At 39.2% G+C, this 21,255-nt stretch overlaps 1 protein-coding gene across 1 annotated transcript in view; it reads right to left on the reverse strand.

Annotated features, from left to right (window-relative positions):
• INTS9 (integrator complex subunit 9) overlaps positions 1 to 21,255 on the reverse strand; it is a 74,606-nt gene that overhangs the window by 30,462 nt on the left and 22,889 nt on the right. Inside the window, 5 exon segments of the mRNA XM_045535576.1 lie at positions 111 to 231; positions 6,601 to 6,687; positions 8,866 to 9,005; positions 15,856 to 15,918; positions 19,237 to 19,297. Of these exon segments, the coding sequence (XP_045391532.1) occupies positions 111 to 231; positions 6,601 to 6,687; positions 8,866 to 9,005; positions 15,856 to 15,918; positions 19,237 to 19,297 (472 nt within the window).

The raw sequence follows: 21,255 nt of genomic DNA on the forward strand, positions 1-21,255 counted from the left end.
TAGAAGATTCTCAGCAACCGATTGGCTTAAAAAACAGAACTATAGGATCCTTCCAAAGAATATGAATTGAAAGTATTCATCAATCACTTAAAAATGATATTAACACTCACAATTTTCTGAGAATATCCCACCAGCTGGATTTTGCTAAGGGCAGAGTTCACCTCTTGCATTGTATAGCACCTTCTCCAGGTTGACACTTCCACTGCATCCTTGAGAGGGGACGGCAGCAGCCTGTAAATGCATCACAGTTCATTACTAGGCAACTATTTCTCCATGTTCTAAGGGCACTCCTTTCTAGTAATTTGTCCATTTAACCTGAGTTGTTCAATTTACTGGCATATCATGGTCACAGGATTCCTTTATAATCATTTTCTGTAAGCTTGGTAGTATTGTCCTCTTTTTAATTTCTGATTCTAGTAATTTGAGTCTTCTTTTTTCTTGGTCAGTCTCGTAAGGTGTCCAGTATAAATGACACTCAAAAAAATGCTCAGTTGTTATCTCAGAAAAGGAAAGAACTAGCAAGTCAAAAACTTTTTTTCTTTTTTTAAAGACCAGGTCTCACTCTGTTGCTCAGGCTGGAATACAGTGGCGTGATCATAGCTCACTGTAACCTCGAATTCCTGGGCTCAAGCGATCCTCCTGCCTCAGTCTCTCAAGTAGCTGTAACTATAGGCATATACCACCATACCTGGCTAAATTTTTTAAAATTTATTTTGTAGAGATGGTCTCACGATGTTGCCCACGCTGGTCTTGAACTCCTGACCTGAAGTGATCCTCTCACCTCAATCTCCCAGAGTGCTGGGATTACAGGTGTGAGCCACCGCACCTGGCCAGCAAGTCAGTTATTGATGAGTCCTGTCTGAACTGCATCAAGTTTGGGCAGAGGTAAGCTCTACAACAGCACGAGAGGTGGTGAAAAAAATCAGGGAGGACCTCAACAGTGAGCCTGGAGAGGAAAGACAAGAAGTCCCAACTAACTCTTGTCTGACCTTCTCAATGTAGGGTTTTGTGGCAGGCACTGCTGACATGGCTCTCAGTGACCCCCGCCTCTGGTATTCACTGCCTCGTGTAAGCCTCTCTCCCTGAATGGGGGCTGGGCCAAATGCTTGCTTCTAATGAAGAGAGTATGACAAAAGTTGATGGGCTGTCACTTTGGTGCTTAGGTTACAAAACACTAGGACTTCCACTTTGCCCTGCCCCCCTTGGCATGGTCTCTTTTCTCTCATTCAAACTCTACTCAACCTGCCACACCCAGCCTGCGTCTTGCCACTTAGTACCTAACCCTTGCTTGGCGAGCTCCCTGAGTACAGGGACTACGTCTTCAACTTTTTGGGACATTTTCCTACAAACTTATCCTAATGTCAGGCACTTAGTACTCACTCAACAAATAAGTGTACAGTCCTCTTAATTCCATATTTATACCCATAAAATCCCTTTGTTATAATACCCTCTTTTACTCTTTCTCGATATTTAGTTATTTGTCAATACTTCCTTCTATCTCCTAACATCTTGTCTAACTTAGCTTTCCCTAAAACTCTCCTTATGCTTTCTTGAGGTCATTACAGAGAGGCATTTACAGAGCCACTTAAAGCCATTAGGATTATTGGCTGATTTAGGATAAGTAGGATAAGGAAACCCAGAGGGAACTAGTTCTGTTTTTTCTGGCTTTCTAATTTATCAAAGTCAAGTTCTTAGAGTCTAAATGTTTCATAAGTACTTTCGAAAAGATTTTATTGTTTTGTTTTGTTCTTATCATACTTGAGTGCCTGAAACTTCTTTCCCAGCGTTTTGACATGATGCCCAAGCTCTGCTGCCTCTTCCTCCATCCTACCAGCACGACAAGCAGCAAAGATTGTGTATTTTTGTTAAAGAGTAAGACATTTAAGTCCAAAAGGACCACTTGAATACTGATAAGTAAAACACTGGTTGGACTCTAAGTGTTTGTTGAATGAATGAATGAACAAAATTAATGTAAGAGCAGAACACAAAGAACCTAGGAGTCTGAAACCATTCTCCCCTCTCATTACAGCAAAGAGTGCTTGACATACATGGGGGTGGGGTGGAGTGGGGATGTGTGAACAGAGTGATGATCTATGTAGGGTTACCAAAACCAGAGCCTCAAAATCAAGCACTTCTCAGTATTAATCTGAAGCTACACTATAAACCTGGATATTTGTTTTAGACCAAATTACCTCCAGAAAGAACAAAGGCAACTGCTTAGGATACCAAAGCATGACAGCAACAACTCTTGAAGGTGGCTAAACTATCTCTGCTCTAATTCTATGTTCATGGAAAAAACTCTCATCCATAATTTGATGTCTTAAGTGGACTTCCTCCCCAGAAGAGAGTTTCCTACATAGATGAACCATTCTAGTTCTGCAGCCAGTCACATTTCATAGTATAAAGTAATTAACTGGGATTTTTGTCACTCAACATCCCGGGAGTTTGGTCAGCATGAATCAGTCCTTCAGAGGCTAATCAACTCAATGAAATGAACCGATGAAGTGTCAGGAATCACAAAGCTGAACAAGCTGTGATTACTCCATCAAAGTACTGCCACTCTTTGAGGACCTGCCTCAAGGAGCCTCTCCCTTGGACATCTTTTAAAACTATAACATAAGTGGACTTAGAGATAATGTAATTCAATTCTCTTATTTTACAGAAAAGGATATTGAGTCTCAAAGAGTCTGCGTGACAGTGCCAACTACCTAGAGGCAACAGTGGGATCAGAAAAGAGTTTTCCTTCGGTCTACTTGACTATCTTGCTTTCAACAGGACAGGCAGTGTCTGATGATAAATTAGGCTGTGGAAGACAGAAGTATTCTGGTTAATGAAAGGGGATTATGGGAACCAAGTACATCACTAAAGGGGATAAGGATGCTGGTGTTTACTGAGCACCTACTGTGTGTCTGGCATTGTTTTAAGAACTTTACTCATATCACTCACTTAGTACTCACCACTTTATGAAGTTGCTAATATCATTCCTATTTTATGAACAAGGAAACAGAGCCTAGAAGAAATAAATTGCCACAGCTACTAAGAAACAGACCCGAAATTCAAATACCAGTCTATTTTACCACTAAGCCCATACTTTTAAATTTTCTTCCTGTTAAAAACCTAAACTTTGAAGTGAGTGTAGGAAAGTCAGAGACTCAAAATTACATTGAGGGATTCCTCCTTTTCTTCCTTTCAAAATTTGTCTCTTTTTCAAGAGTAAACTGCAATGTCAAAATTAGGAAGAAGGATGGCTAAGTTCTTTGAGATAAATCTCAAGGAGCAGTGTCAACTGAGGCAGGAAGTTATACAGCTGCCAAAAAGCAAGAGTAATAGTTTTTTTTAGTGTACGTCCCAATAATAAATCAAATGCTAATTCAAACTAACTCCGAATGATTTAAGGGAATTTGTCAGATTCTTTTGGCCTATGAGTTTGAAAATTTTTAATTTACTGCTTTCTTTAGTTGACAGTCTTATCAGTAACTTAAGCTACTAAGACGTATTAATTCTAGGCACTTGACCAAGTTCTGCTTTGAGCTCACTGTAACCTCTGTTACCTCTGTGTAAGGTGTAAGTCAAAAATTTGGAGCTCGAGTCTCAAATCCAGCTTACAGAGGTGTTTTGCTTGCATTATATAGGATTTTATTTTAATGTATGAGTCAATATTTTAAAAAGATTTTTAAAAAATCATGTTTACAACATCCAGATTTTGAACTTCTCTTAAAAGAAACAGCAAAGGAAGATTTGGCAGCCACGGGCTCACATTCCCACGTGGCCACAACATGCTGAAGCTGCGTGTCAGCTGCCCCCTTAGAGGAGTAGGGACGCCGGTCTACAGTCACTCCTTCCTTCCCCAGCCCTGTAGGCATGCAACCTGAGTGCCCTACTTAGAGCACCTGGACCCGCGAAGTACGAGAATTAAGGGGAAAAAAAAAAGCAAAAAAAAAAAAACCACACACAGAGAAGACACAGCCACAGCCTATATCACTTGGGAAAAATTTCAATGAACTAGACAGCAAAAAACAGTGATTCTCAATGTACTATGCAACAGTACTTTGGGACACCAGATATCAACTGGCTTGTGACAGAGAGAAGTCTAAACGTGATGCATGCCCTCACCAGAGTAGTGTACGCTGTACCCGAGAGGGCACTGAAAGCCCTGACATCAGCATTGTTCAATTCTATCCATGTTACAAGAACGCTTGTACCCCCTTAATATTTTGAAATTAAAAATAAATAAATAAAAAGAAAAAGACAACAGCCAGCTCCACATGGGAAGGGTGTGGAAATAAAAAGAAAAGAAAAGGTGATGTAAATCCTTTAGCACAAATATCCAAATGAAGCTAGGGAAGCCAAAGCATACATGTTCCATGAGGAAAGAAAACAAAGTCCTAAGGTTTCTAAGGACAGAGATGTAGGGAAGTGGGGTCCTAAGGAGTCCAGTGGGCACACGGGGGACAGAAAAAAAGGAAGACGGTATCGCAATGGGCAAGAGAAGAGGGAGCTGGGAATGAGAATGCAACATGAGGAGGGGAAGAAACCATGCACTGCACTGGGAGATTGGTCCGGTCAAGAAAGCTGTCCATATATACACAGAAGACTTACACACGTGGATGCTCAGAAAATGCTTCCTAATATAAAGTCACACAGACACCATATCCTCATTTAAGAAACAGAAACATAGGGAAGACTTACAAAACACAGGGGGAAATGTGCATAGGTAAGTCTCCTTCCTCGTCCCCTCACATGAGAAGGGGCTCACACCCATGCAAACAGGTGTGTGCGCATGAGAGGTGGCCCAGCAGAGGGTTAGGAGCGTGGACTCTGCAGCCAGACTGGCCAACTGTCTGGGCTTAAATCCAGATCTTGCCACTCACTATTTGGGTGACCTTGGGCAAGTTACTTAACCTCTCTGTGCTGATTTTCTCTCCTGCAAAGTGGTAATAATACCACTACCTGCCTCAGAATCATTAAAGGATTAAACAAATTAAACAACGTATTTAGAATAGTGTCTGGCACATAGCAAGTGTGCCCTAAGTTAAATAAAACAAATAACATGTGTATAAAGGAACACACAGAGGAGACATGCTCAAACTCTGAAACAGTCACTACAGAAAAACAAAGTACATTCTTCTGGCTACATACGCGTACACATTCTTACAGAAAGAAGATCTGCAAAATCTAAGATGTTCTAAAGTTGAGACAAGCAGGTGACTAACAAATCACTGATCTATAGAAAGAGAAATCAGTGGTGAGTTAGCTGGATAAAGGGACTCAGACAGGAGTATACAGAACACGAACTGCCTAAGAAGTCCAAAGGCTAGTTTTACTTCAGACTCGATACCGAGATCAGAAGGTGGGTCTCCCGTGGTGCCTGGAGGTGAGGGCAGCGGTTGCTAGGGTCAGAGAGTCCAGCCAGTTGAGATCGACTGGGCTCCTCCATTGTCAACTGAAGTAAGAGCACGTGGGATCAAGCTGCCTCCTTGCTTCCTCTATCTTCTTTCTACTTAACCTCTCCTCTTACAATCTGGTTTCAGGTGCCAGCACTCCATGGCAACTCACCTTTCTAGGGTTTTAATTACGTCCCAATTTCCACAGCCAAGGAAGGGCCTCATCTCCATTTAACTTGAGGTTATTTCGGCAGCACCTGAGACCACTGACAAGCCTGTATTTCTGGAAACCTCCTTTGTGCGTTGGCTTCCACTCAGCTCTCCTCTTACCTTCCTAATTTACTCTGCAGCCACTTTTATAACTCTCACCAATTCTTTTCAATTCTATCTCAGAAATTTCTCTGAAGCTAGACTCTGTCTTCATGCTCACTACTAGTACCTTAGTTTAGGCTTTTGTCATCGCCCCTGCGTTTCTGAAACAGTCACACTGCTGGTCTCCCTGTCCCCATCCCTGCACTCCCATCCATCCTCCGTGCTGCTTCCAGAGTTACTTTTCCAAAAACAAAGTCAAGTCATTCTCCTCCTTATTCACACTCAACAATAAAAAATTCAAGATTCACACATTGTTTTTATTATCTTGCTCCAACTTAGCCCTTTACTTGCATCTTTTACCCCTCTGCTCTTCCCATCCTAATCCACACTGAACTTCTCACTGTTCCATGAATATACTGCGTCCCATGGCACTGTGCCTGGAACCCTCTCCCCGACCTTTTCTATCTGGAGAAGTTCTTTCCTTCCTCCAAGACCCACCTTAATTATCATCTCCTAAGGACTGTCCTTCTCAGCTTCCCTGAGCAGAGAGAGGTCTTCATTCTTCCGAGTGTCTACAGCTCTGTGGTCAAACATCTCTTATAAGACATACCATTCAAGACTGTAATTGACCTATTGAATTGTCTGATTTTCCATTAAACTTTGAGCACCTCAAAGATAGAGCTAATTATTCTTAAAGATTCCCATACCCAGCACAGTACCTGGCACATAGTTTCCTCTCAAAAATTGTTGGTTGAATCAAATGTAAACCTTTCATATATTTGGGAAAAAACAATCTTTAGTATAACCAAATCAACGTTTAAGCATACAATGAGAAATCAAATGAGACTGTTTTGCAAAGCATACAGCTCTATAGTCTCTGGGAAGAGAGACGGCTGCTCCTCACCTCTGTACGTCCTTATTCTTCCACAAGGAGGCAGACTGAGCCTTTGGCACTCTTTCAATGAAATTCACCAGCTCTTCCATAAGAAGCCTGAGTTTCAGCAAAAAAGTGATGAACACCCATTAGAAACATACCACACTCTTAACACTGTAGCCAGGAGAAATGACTTGCCTGCCTCCTCCTCCTCCACCTCATCATCTTTCTCTCTGCTACATATAAACTTGGACACCATTTTATAGAAAGTTAAACAAAAACCTAGCCTTCTCATTGAATTTCCATGCTAAAAATTCTGAACTTAAATGATTTAATTCACATTTAAAACAAGCCTGGCAGGTTTCTTGTCTCTCAAGAGTGAAATATATTAATATAAACCTATTTTAACTCTTACTCTAAGATCTCTGGCCTTTCTTTATGGTACTAAAAATACAAAAGGAGAAGTTGTTAAGTGACTATGAAGTACCTAATTTTGGTGCCAGCAGGGTGGGGGTGTAATTTGTCTTTTTAAAATAACAATATTAAATGGACATTTTAAACTGATAAAGTAAGTTTTCTTGCATGTGTTTTAGCAATTAGCAAAATTCCATGTGGAAGAATACTCCAAGGACTAATCCTAAAAATTTAACAAAAGGACCTGCAAAAGGACAGAACCCTCTGAGATCATGAGATGGAATACCACAGAATGGCAGTCGACGGAATGTTAAGAAATGACACACTTGACTGCATGAAGGGTACACATGCTCTGGGGATCCACAGGACAATCCAATATGGGGATCCGTGTTGGAATTCCTGATGGCTAGAGGATGACCACAAAGCTAGAAATAGATTTGCAACATTTTGAATCTCTTTGCATAATCTAGTATAGATGATCCATATTGACTGAAGTCCCCTCCAAGTCAATATACAGATAATGGTAAGCCATAAATTTATTAGCATTGGAAAGCTGAACAACTTCACTTCATTTCCATTTATTTATTCAGCACTAATAATCTCCTCCTTCCATATTGAAGGAGCAGTACTAGTTCCAAAATCCCAAGATCTGGGATCCAGGCTCATTATTGTTCTGGCTACAGCTTTCACGAGGACCGTCTGGTGTGTCAATCCTCATCCTTTAACTTTTTCAGGCTCGAGTCTAATGTTTTAGCTCATCGTTTCATTGAAAACAATCCATCACTTTGAGTGTTTTACTTTCCTATAATGACCTTTCCTCAGATCCCTTATGGTTTTCAGCACACAATACAGGTAATACGGTTTGACATAAAAACAAGAAAATACTGTTTCATTTCTAGTAATTCCATGTTGTTGGACATCTGTAAGACAACAAAATCCAACCTAGGAGTCTGTATCAACTCCTAGATCTTATATTTTGGGTTCTGACACTTTAACTTATACTGTACTTGTTAATTTATTTCAATACAATAATTTTTTTCATGGGTCATTTTCTTCACATATATATATATATATATTTTTTTTAAGAGACAGGGTCTTGCTTTGTCATCCAGGCTAGAGAGCAGTGGCATGATCATAGCTCACTGCAGCTTCCAACTCCTAGGCTCAAGCAATCCTCCCACCTCAGCCTTCTGACTAGCTGGGACTACAGGTGCGTGCCACCATGCTCAGCTAACTTCACATAATTTTTTTCTCACTAAATGATGCTATAGTTACTTGCAGCAACCGTCTATATCACAAAGGCTTGGTAGGGGCAGAGAAAGGGGTGGCAGAGGCTTCTTAGAGTCAAAGGCAGACTGTGCAGTTTTACTCCTTAGACTGCTGAGTTTCACTCTGTCAACAGCAGGGACAACTGAACCGTCTAATTACTTATCTATCCCCTGTTTTCTATAAGCTGTCTCCATTTATAATCTGCAGCAAACCATAAAAGGGGAGAACTTTTGAAAGCAAAGCAATAAAATTTCCTCTTCTTAAAGATGCTATGTTCCTTTCCTCTGAAGTTCTTTGCCTTGCATCTTTGTGGCAACTTCCTGAACACTACCTCCCCTACTTAGTATTATCTGCACAGAGGAGCTGTCTCCACGAACTCTTCCCAGTTTATATATACAAAAAGACCAAAAAGACTACTCGCCGCAGCAATCTCTAGGCATTTCCAATGAACATTCCTTTATTTAGAGAGTCACCTACTCCTGCCTATTCTTTGGATTTAGCTGTTCGGAAGGAAATAACATTCACTCCTGGCATCATACTCTACTAAATAGTCATCACCAAAGGAGGCGCTCTACAGCCACATCTTAACAGGACAAGAATAAATACTCTCACCTGCCTATCTGAACAGTGGGTTCTGTGGCATATACTGTGCCTGTGAATCCAGTGTGCTCGGTGATGTAGGGCAGCGCCATCATGCAGTGATAGTTAGAGATGAGGATCACATCCACCGTAGACAGATCTATTAGCTCAGTCTGGAAAGAAAGGGAAGGAATGATACATATCTGTTCAGGGATAGATCAATATAATGTGACTAAAAATGATGTTGTCAGAATGCAGAGTAGTAGTTTTTGTACTACAGAATAATGATGCCTTTCCTGCAACACTTCCATTCTCTCATTTAGGATGTTTTCTAATATTGACATTAAGTGGCAGGACAGGATGGCTAATAATGAGAATGTAGCCAGTCCATCAGCAGCACTCTAATTTTACTAGAACAAGAGTTCTTCTGAATTAGATATATGAGGATAAATGACAACAGGACACTTCAACAGCTGCCGCCTGGCACATGAAACCAGGTAACCTGAAGCAGAGAGAGCACAATGTAAGTTATAAGGACATACTAGAATGTGATGCATCACTGCCACAGATTAAAGGGAAATGGGAAACAGCACGCAGAAACCAGCTCTTCACAAGTCAAATGTGGAGAATGGGTTTTTTTTTTTTTTTTGAGGCAACTTTTGACCACTAGTGCTGGATATGGAGCCAAAAAAAGTACAGTGGCAGAGTCATGAAAGGAAATTAGACTCCCCTCTTCTATCCTAATCTTAACACCAAATCTGCCCTTTTAGTCCATTAGTAGGGTCAGATGAAAAGAGAAAAGACAGGTTAGCAAGTGAGGGAAAATACTATCCAAGTTTGATAAATTTTACTGTAACTCTTTAGTTGAAGAAAATTTTTTCCCATACATTTAAGTCCTACCTGTCTGTTAAGGATCAACTCTCTTCTTCCACTAAGTCTTCCTGATTTTACCAGATGAAAGAAATCACTTCCTCCTCAGAACTCCAAAGTACTTTGTGTGTATCCCTCTGCTGACAGCACTCTATACAAAGCCACCTCAAAGTAGCACTTTGTCCTGTGTGCCTCTTCTCTGGCTCCCTCCCACCCGTGGCGGCCCAGTACAGACTTTGGTGAGCTTTATTGAAGGAAGGCAGCTTTATAAGCAGCATCTTCCAGAGGAAAACTGAGATACTGTGGTTCAGAGACATCCTACCACTCACTGAGCCTCCCTCGTGGAGGAGTTAACCCTGGGAAACCGTACAGTGCACTAAGGACAAGAAAGAAGGCTGTGTTCCAGTTAGGAGATGGGTCACTGAGCTCATATGTTCCCACAGAGAAGTAACAAAGATGTCTGTGGCATAAGCAGATGATAAGGGGCAGTGTGCCATTTTGGCTCTGGGTATTTTCTGGCTGAATGACTTTACATATAAAATAAGCTAATTTAATAAAGCTGCCAAGGCATCGTCAGCTCCTGAGCACAGCATGCGGGTAGAGGTCATAAGCTACTCACCGCTAGGGCAATGGCATCTATGTGAATAACATGCCTAATGACAGTGATAGTCAATCTATCCCACCCCTAACTCCATGTCGTGCACTGCACTTGTAAGACAACATCCCCATGACGAAGGATCACGTAACATTCTGCGGGCCCTACTCTCCACTACCACTCCAGAATCATTTTTAAACAAATAAGGAAATTAAGACAGAGTAGCAGAATGATAGATCCACAAGAAAACAATGGGAATGACAGTTAAAGCAACAATAAAGCTTAAAAGCATCATAATCTTCCCTCATGCATACAGAAACCAGTTGAGAAAACCTGAAATTTCTCTTAAATATATATAATAATCAGCCCAGAGAGTCTAGAATTCTGAGAAATAAAAAAATTCTTTGTGTGTGTATATGTATATACACACAAATATATATATATATATATATATATAGTGTGTGCCTACACAAATAATTTTTCCCCTAATAAATTTAACATTCAAACCACATTTATATACAATTGACCCTTGAACAACACAGAGGTTGGAGCACTAACCCCCTCTTTCCCAGCACCGCAGTTGAAAATGCACACATACTTTTTAACTCCTCAAAAGTCTAACTAATAGCCTGCTATTGACTGGAAGCCTTACTGATAACATAAACAGTGAATTAATACATATTTTGTATATGTACTATATACTGTATTCTTACAATAAAGTGAGCTAGAGAAAAGAAAATGTTATTAAGAAAATCCCATAAGGAAGAGAAAATACATTTACTATTCATTAAGTGGAAGTGGATCATCATGATGATCTTCATTCTTGTCCTCTTCATGTGAAACAGACCGGAGGAGGAGGAAGCCGGGTTGCTCTTGCTGTCTCAGGGGTGGCGGAGGAGGAAGAGGTGGCAGAGGTGGAAGGGGAGGCAGGAGAAGCAGGTACACTCGGTGTAACTTTACAGAAATACATTGTAATTTCTGTCTGATTTTTCTGCTGCTTCTTTTCTCTAAAAATGTTTCTATAAAACACCAATCCTTCCACTGTTTTAGCAGTGCCCCTGTTGTAAAAGAAGTCAAAAGCAGTCTTGGATAATTGGAACCCTTCTGCCAGATTGTCTAATGTCACTTTGTTTTATGGCACTATTTCTTCTATGTCTTCTTCCTCATCATCTGGCACTGGTTTGGAAGCACTCACATCCATCAAGTCATCTTCTGTTAATTCCTCTGGTGTGGTGTCTATTAGCTCCTGAATTTCTCTAAGCTCTATATCCTGAAATCATTTACCTGCCATCTTTTTTGCTGTATCTACAATCTCCTTCATGATTTCCTTGACTGGCTCTGTTGTAAATGCTGTGTCATCACACACAACATCTGGACACAGTTTTCTCCAGCAGGAAACTGTTTCAGGTTTGATGACATTCATGGCTTTTTCTATAATAACAATGGCATCTTCAACGGTGTAATCCTTCCAGACTTTCATGATGCTCTCTCAGTTGGGGTTCTCTTCCACAGCTTGGACAATCCTTTCCACAGAGTACAACGTGCAGTGAGTCTTAAAGGTCCTTACGATCCCCTGATCTAGCAGCTGAATTAGAGATGTTGTGTTTGGGGACAAGTAGACCACTTTGACCTTCAGTGTTGACCTCATGGGGTTCTGAGTGGTCAGGGGTATTGTCCAATATCAAAAGATCTTTAAAAGGTGGTCCTTTACTGGCAAGGTACTTCCTGAATTTGAGGACAAAGCATCAACGGAACCAATCCATAACAAGGGTTCTCTTTGTCCAGGCCTTCTTGTTACACAACCAAAATACTGGCAGGTGGTATTTATCTTTTTCCTTCAAAGATCAGAGGTTAGCAACATTATAGATAAAGGCAGTTCTGATCATAATAGCAGAGATAGGATATCCCTTCCTGCCGTAAATCTTGTTGTTCACTTTTTTTCCTTACTAATAAATGTCTTTTGTGTCATTATTTTTTTTTTCCTGAAATAGGGATTCTTTGTCTGCATTAAGAACCTGTTCAAGTGGATATTTTCTTAATGGCATCTGGGAATTTGTCTGCTATCTCTTGGGCTGCAGAAGTAGCTTCTCCTGTTATATTGACATTTTTTAAGCAAAATCTCTTTCTATAATTATCAAACCATCCTTTGCTGGCATTAAATTCTCCAGCTTTAGATAATTCACCTTCCTTTTGCTTTATGTTGTCATATAATGACTTTGGTTTTTCTCGAATCATCTTAGCATCTAAAGGTATGCCTTTTTTGTAGCAGTCCTGCAACCACATAAAAGTTGCATTTTCAATACAAGATAAAAAAGTATTTCACAAGAAGTGCCAGGTTTTTGCATCTGCTGGTGTAGCCACAGTGATGCCTTCACAAATTTCCTTCTGTAGCTGCAGACCGCAATCTACAGTACATATCAAGCAATTCAACTTTTTCTTGTAATGTCATGACTTTTCTTTGCTTCTTAGGAGCACTTCCATCATTACTAGTAGCACTTCGTATGGGTCCCATGATGTTATTCAAGGTTTATGGTATTGCACTAAACACAATGAAAAATATACAAGAACTGCGAGAGATCACTTTTAACTGTGATACACAATGTACTGGACAGATAACTGCTCAAGTGGAGATGATCAGCCTCATGTGGTGTTTTAAGTGGATACTTGTAACACTTGAGCTCACCAAAAGAGCAATAGGATGTGGCTATGAAACCATTACAGTAGTGCAGTATGTACTACAGTTATTTTTATGCGTATTGTTTACATTCTTTGGACTGGGAATAGTGGAATAGTATCATGTATGGTCTGCAAGTATGTGCCTAAGTTTTGATAAATTGTAACATTTTATAATAGATCTGTGTATATTTTATGGTATAAATAACACAGACTAATATCTACATATATTTTAGGCATCCTTACATATTTTTTCAATATTTCTAGATTCATCTGTGAGTTTTTTCAAATTGTTGCAGATTTCCAAAAAACTTTCCAATATATTTATTGAAAAAAATCCACGTGTAAGTGGACCCATGCAGTTTAAACCTATATTGTTCAAGGGTCAACTGTATTCATATATTTACTTACATACTGTCACACAGTGGAACCCAGTAAGATTACTTTAATTTTAAAATGGTCGTGTACGAACACACTTGGGGTTCTACAGACCATAAATTGGATCAAAACAACCATAATTTATTGGTTGCTTACCATATTGTGCTAGACTATACGCACAGTCTATGGTGTAGACTTTGGGGGAATATAATTATGTAAGGTAGTTGTACCAGGTTATAAATTCCATGATGATAGGGATTTTGTCTGCCTGGCTCACCCGTAAGTCACTGAAGACTGGACATACCTCTCTCCTGCTTCTATTACTGTCTCGTTTTCTTCCAGTCATACAATGGCCTGGGGCTCTACCTTAAAATAGTGACTATTACTAATTTGTGCCATAAAATCTCGCCTGAAAAACTTTATATGGCCCTAGAACCCTAAATAAATATAACAATTCTTTAGTTTGACAAAAGGTGATCTGAAAAATGGTAACTTTCTAATTTAAAAGTATTCTATGGAGCAAGTCAGAAAGTCATCAGAACTTCCTAGCCCTCTGGGAGGCCGAGGCGGGGATCGCTCAAGGTCAGGAGTTCGAGACCAGACCGAGCGAGACCCCGTTTCTACTAAAAATAGAAATAAATTATCTGGACAACTAAAAAATATATATATAGAAAAAATTAGCCGGGCATGGTGGCGCATGCCTGTAGTCCCAGCTACTTGGGAGGCTGAGGCAGTAGGATCGCTTAAGCCCAGGAGTTTGAGGTTGCTGTGAGCTAGGCTGACGCCACGGCACTCACTCTAGCCCGGGAAACAAAGTGAGACTCTGTCTCAAAAAAAAAAAAAAAAAAGAAAGTCATCACAACAGCAACTCATAAATTCTACACTGGTGTCCATGAACTGAAGTTTGCAGTAGTCAGTGCCATATGTGCTAAACTGAAAATAAAAGTAGCATGTGGGATTAGGAATCTTTGACAGATGAGGAACTGCCCCACCAATTCCTCAGTGACAAATGATGACAGAAAGATTTTAATAGCAGTGAGAGGCAGCTTTGGTTTCCTGATAACTCTCTACCTTCAGCTTTATTCTTACTGCTAAATCTCAAACTTTCTTCTGTATCTACCACCTTGGATTACCATGTTTTTTTGTTTTTCTTCCTCTCTTTCATTCTAGTTCCCTCAACGGCACACGCACATATTTCAAAGAGAGAAAAAAGTTTATCTACAGGGTATCAAACAAAGTGTAGAAATGGAAAGAAAGACAAGAGAACAAAAATAAGAGAAACTGCACTCCAAATTTCTTTTCTCTTTGGGTCTGAACTGTGAAAGTATTTTCTACAGTCACTGTAACTCACTGGCATATGGAAAGAAGAGGATGGCAGCTTCTCTCTGATTTCCGCAGGAGCCCTGGAGTAGAACTGGCTCCCTGCACATCATCTGTCTGATCAGAATCCCCAGCCAGGCTGCTCTGGGGAGCAGGCCTGTCAGCTGAGATCAACTGCCTTTAAAACTAATGGAAACTGATCTTGGTTTCCTGTGAAAGATGAAACTGGCCCCAAATCCTAACAAGAAATCTCACTGCGAGAAAGGCAAATCTTGCATGTTCTCGCTAATAAGTGGGAGCTAAATATTAAAAACAATTGATCTCATGGAGACAGAGAGTAGAATGATGGTTACCAGAGGCTGGGAAGGGTAGCGGAGAGGGGATAAAGTGGGGATGGTCAATGAGTACAAAAATATAGTTTAGATAGATAGAATGAACAACATTTGACAGCATAACGAAGTGACTTTAATCAACAATAAGTTAGAGTATACTTTAATTCACATTGTCTGTATCAAAATATCACATGTATCCTATTAAAGATATACAACTCATAATAATTTTAAAAAGTCTAACTGTTATAATAATGTGTGACAGATATCCATGACTCAGTTCAGAATTCATGAATTTCAAACAATATTCAATATGATATTTCAAGCCAGCAAGAATTTTTAGTTTACTGGCATTGGCTGAATAATAGCAATTCTCAATTACCCACTGTAAGCAAGACCAGGGATAGCATGGCTAATCTAAGCACCAAGGCATTAAATTACAAAAAACTGTAAGGTTTCATCCCATAGGCACCCATTACAGAAATAAAAAATAATAGAAAAAGCAGGTAAAGAAACAAAAGAATGAAGGCAAAAAAAATTTTTAAGAGAAAAACTAAAACAAAACAGAACTGAAAGGCTTGAGTTATTTCCTTACCTTGCTCAAAATTATGCCCTGGTAGAAATATTAGTGGGGATTATAGAAAGTTGGAAATAGGAAGAGATTGACTTAAATGATTTATAGACCATATAAAAAGCTCCTAAATGATCTTATTTTAGCTCTATAACAATGTACCTGGAATAACAGATTCATTTAAACTTGAAAACAGGCAGCTAAGCCCCTTAAATTATCTCTTGACTTCATTTTGAGAAATTACACAATATGCTTTGTTTCCACAACAAGATTCACTTTAATCTTACCTCTGGTAAACAGAATTCAGGCACAGAATCCACAAATACATGACCCGAGCACTCCTTTAGCTCCTAAAAGAAATTGAAAAGGAAAAATACTAGGAAGAGATACCTAATGGATATGGTACCAAAGAAATTTAATTCCCAAACTCATAAAGAGTCACAGATGTGTAGAGTTGGAAGGAAGCCAGGAGGGTATCTAGGCTAACCCTTCCTCTGTTTAGGCTCAGGTAAGGCCAAGTGTCTTAATGAGGGTAAAAACGCTGGCTGGTGGTAGACTTCGGACTTGAATGCGCATTTCTTGATGCCATTCAAGAAAGCCAAGCATGGACACATGCTACTTCCATCACCCATGATCCAAAGCTTCCAAATAAATAGTCATGGAGACCACAACAGCAACATCAGAATTACCTGGGGACACCAATTAAATTAAAGATTCCTGGGCCCCAGCACCTTAGGGATCGAAAACTAGGGATGAGGCCATGGAATCTGTATTTATAACAAGCACCTCCAGTGATTCTGTTATTTAATCAGGTTGGGAGTTACAGCCCTAGACAGATTACTTAGAGGCTCTTTCTCTACCTCCCAAGGATTGAGGTAAAAGGGGCAAGGAAGGAGGGAGGATCATGAGTAGAGGGCAGGGATTAAACAACTACTAATACCACCACCACGAATGTAATGTTTGTCCTTGCAGAGTATACAATTTATTTGGAATTATAAACTAAATGTATTTATTTTTTAAAAAAGCATATATATATATATATATATATATATATATATATATATATGAAAAGAGACAGAATACAGTACAATTCCCCATCCCACCCATGACCTACCATATTTAATATGCCTGTGTTAGTTTAGATTCCCCCACAGGCCGACCCTGAGAAAAGGCTTTGAGAGCAAGTGGTTTATATGGGAGGTGCTGATAAAACAGCAGGAGAACGGGAAAGTGGTAAACAGAGAGAAGGGTATCTGATAATGGATATGTTACTGAGCCATATACTACTCTGAGCAACTGGAACTTACTGCTATGGGGAAACTCTGAGAAATGGTGTAATACACACACCTCAGAGTTACCCTACTGAGGAGCAATGGGTCTGGAATATATATATACCAACTCCTACATTTTGTGCAGCTTCAGGAAAAAACTCTCAGGCAAAACCATACAGATCCTGGCAGCTGGAATTATGATGGAGTATACTGAAATAGAAAGACCAATAGGGTCTGCCACAATGCCTCCAGAAGGCCACGAGAATTGTTCTCTCACCTCACTGACATTTGTAAACTGAAGTCCATGGTGGATTTTTTTCACCATCAAGGTTAAAGCTACCTATGACTTTACAACAAAACCAGTAAAAGATAGAAAAGACAGTTTCCTTTGCTCTTTCCACAAAGGGAAAGATATTGTTATAATTTTGTTCTAGCACATTTCCATTAGTTACTGAACATTTATTTCTATATTCATACATACATGTTATCTATATTTACATACCAGGGTCTGAATGATTTTGCTTTCAATCTTTATCTGACTACATGTTATTGTCCTTTTGAACTTTTCATGTGTCACATCATAACCTCGATAGAGTATCTCCTTCCTCTGCCTTCCACTGCATACTCTGGCTCCTCTCCTATGTGCGTACTGTTTAACCAGTGATAGGCTGAGCCAAAGAGACTGAAAGCGGTTCTTAATTACAATGTACCTGCCAGCCAAAAACAAATGAGCAATTATGTTTAATGGGAGAAGACTCTCAACTCCCTCAGGATGAGGTTAAAAATGATTAAAGACAAATCATGGGAAATTTCAAAGCTTTGCCTGGTCTTTAATTGGCTATGTAATCTTCTTCCCCATAATGCTACATTTCAGGGCACGTCATATGATAAAGTCTCCTCTGAGGCTCTCATCCTTCCTGGCCTGCAGAAGCATATTTGCCATTCCAAACACTTACAATGTCACTGTATTTTATTCACCACTCCCTTCTAATGAAATACTCCCACATACGCATGCAAGTCATTGCGCTCACAATGCGCTGGTAATGGGATGCTTCTGAGCCTTTCTCAGGGAACAATGATTTATAGCCAGCAGGAGACTCAGGCTGAAATCAAGTGCACAGGTTCCTGAATGTCACATAATTTTACAGTCAGCTATGAAGAAAATCTGGTTTCAAATTATGCATTTGGCTTGCACTTGAGGTTGGGGTGCAGTTACAGGAATTAATTCTGCAAAAAGGACCTCTTTATTTAACAGTATCTGTTATAAGAAAAAAGTGCTTTATTTAGATGAATCATTTTAAGGATCTTTAAACTCATTCAGTTTTTCAACTGTGACACTTAGGAGAGCAAGAATGATTTAGAGATCTAATAAGTGGCCTTCCCATACCCCTGATTTTATTTTAGTACACAGTTTGATATAGTTTTAACATTTTTTGTAGCTTTGGACTCTCATTTAATAAGTTTACCGTCCAAATACTGATATGAAGAGGGAAATACTGAAAAGATAAGCTAGTGTCAAAAATTTAATAGCCTTGGAAAAAAAGTAATTTAAATCATTTACTATAGGTCTAGTTAGTTAGTGATTAAAGTCATAACAGGACTCTAAACCCTAGATTCCTAGAACTGTTTTTTGTTTTGTTTTGTTTTTCAAAACAATCTATAAGATTGTCCCTTCTCGGCTATCAGGAAAGGCTGGAATAGGATCAAAGACCATAGTCTGGAAGATCTTCTACTTGAATTTGCCTAAGCACACTCCCCTCCTGCACCAGCCTTCCCATTTCCAAACACATGCTGTAAAGTAAAATACCCTGCTCCGCAGAATATTCTCCACACTGTGGCCAGAATGATCCAAACAGACAATAATACTGTCCTTCTGGAACCTTCTGTGGCCTCTCTTCACCCAAAAGACGACCCAAACCTTTTACAAAGTCCTACCTGATCTGACCCCTGACAGAAGCAGTTAAAAATTCACATACTTGTGGATTTTAAAGTTATTTTAAAAAAAGTTTTACTTCTTCCAATCATAGAATCAGTATAGCTTCAAAATGAACTGCACTGAACTCTTGAATAAGCATCACCTTTAAAACTCATTGCAATTCTAGAATAATAGTTTTCTTTCTGTGGTAATAAAAAGTATTTTTGTAGCAGAAGTACTTTGATTTTTACACATGAACAAACTGGATCTGAATCTGAAAAGACATTCCCTAGAAGGCACTTAAAAACAGTAATTACCAAGTAGTGAAGACCCTAGCACAGATATTTGGGTTTTCAGAGGTAATGCACCTGAAGGAAAAAATGAGCCTTCAGTCATCCTGCCACAGGTGGCTCTGGTATGAAAAGATGGATATCTACTGGGTGTAGATATGGTTCTGTTTTTTTTTTTGTCTTGGGCATTACCTTGTCCAAGAAAGCATTTCCATCCTTTAGGGACCAGCCAGGAAGATTAGACAGCCTGGGACTGCAAAACAAAAGATTAAATTTTCCTTAATAGATTATAATCGTCAGTGATTTCACGGTGACTGTACTGTCTCTGTCAAGTTAAAAGCAGTTTAAAATTACTGGCAGCAATGCTTACCACAAGTACCAATAAAAAAGAAGAGAAATAACCATGTTGTGTTAATATCAAGCTTAAGAATTATATGGCCATGGGATAGTAAAAGGTCCAGTAGTTCAGAAAAAATTGGGAGAACTAAAAGAATGCTATGAAGAATAAAGAAAGATAAGACGCCAGAGCACTTTACAGTCTTCCAATCACCGCCTCCTACTTTTCCTTGTTTGTGTTTGACTACAGCCTTGATGGGAGGGCAGAATGGGAATCTTCGTATTGCAGATGACAAAACAGACTCAGAGGTTGGGTGCTCTGAGGAGACACTTACCCACTGGAAGACTCACTACCTACCAGGCAGAATTCACCTCGAACGTGAATACCTGCATTCTAGTCAAAACCAAACTCTGGATTCACTGCTTATAAGTACATCAGTCACTGTCACCTGTGGCATGAGGTTCCACAAAAAGCAGCTAGTTTTCTCAAGTTTTACAAAGTGATGCCGTATCTAAGTGAATAGTTTCTAGAAGGTGAGTTTCATGATGTTACATTAAAAAAGCCTGAGTTCAAAAATCATTTACTGTTGGTAATGTTAGGATTTAACTGTCTACTACTAGTTGACCAGAAGAATTATATTGGAAACTGAAAATGCCAATAATTCAGGAAAGAAAACAATATGTTGGGCAAATAAAAAAAACTTAAGGACTAAGGCAATGTGTGGAGAAAAAGCACACCAGGAGTACAAATTCGATGGCCAAACAATTGCAGCACTTCCCCACAAAATTAAAGTCTGTGAATTAAAAATTAAGGGTAAAGTAAAGGTGTGGGACTAAAATGATTCTATAATCAGAAACCAAATACTTGTATAGTTCCTCATTCTCTCTCCAAAATAATTTTATCAGACACTGACTTTTTAATTAGGTGATAGATAAGAAAGTCAAATAGAAACATAAATATGTGAATATTTGTCAATCTTCTAGAAAAGGTTCAAAACCCGAATAAAATATGTATGAATCTAATTTCTGAAGAAAGTGAGAATTTTGGGGGTAAATTTTAATTGTGACAGTAACTCCAAACTTACAGAAAAGCTGCAAGAATGTAAGCACAATGAACTTCCACATATCCTTTATCTAAACTTACTGTTTACATTTTGCCATTATTTATCCAAAAGTGAGAACTGCGATTTCATACTTGGGAATGAAAATCACTACTGGGAGAATAAAATTTGATTAGTATAAATTATATCTGACGAAGCTTGCTATGCTTTTGAGCTCCTAAATCTACTTTAGATAGCTTTTCTGTCTCCTCTCTTATATGTGGTATCACTTTTTGCTATGATGAGTATATTTGCTTCCACAGGTTAGCCACTTCTTTTATAAACTGCAGCTTCTAAATAGTAGCACGTGAGGAAACCAATTTCCTACGACAAAGTCTTAGTTAAGTGCAAATGGTGCCGATTGTAGCCCTGAGGCAATCTGCCTGATTTAAGACATGGACTTGGGCTACATTCATGGTTGTATGATAGCTAAAGTTGACCAGTATGAAAATAATGCACAGATGCCTTTTGAAAAGAAATGTCAGACTCCATAATGCTAAGTCCCTGAAAATGCAGCAAAATAATTCTAAAATTCAATTCTTGAGCTCATCAGTTGACCATGTATCAGCTCTTATGTGAACTAACGAGAAAGATGAAATATACATGACCTCAGTTGCACTGAGCAGTTGCAGGAACCTTTTACAGAAGCTCAGAAGAAGTTATGATAAAGAAGTCAATCAATAAATCAATAGAACACTTTTCACCAACCCAGCCAAAGGAAATTACTTTGATAAAGAACATTTTTAAGGGAACAAAGCAAATTTATGATAACACA

This window comes from Lemur catta, chromosome 22 (genome assembly GCF_020740605.2).
Source record: "Lemur catta isolate mLemCat1 chromosome 22, mLemCat1.pri, whole genome shotgun sequence".
NCBI classification, from domain to species: Eukaryota; Metazoa; Chordata; class Mammalia; order Primates; family Lemuridae; genus Lemur; species Lemur catta.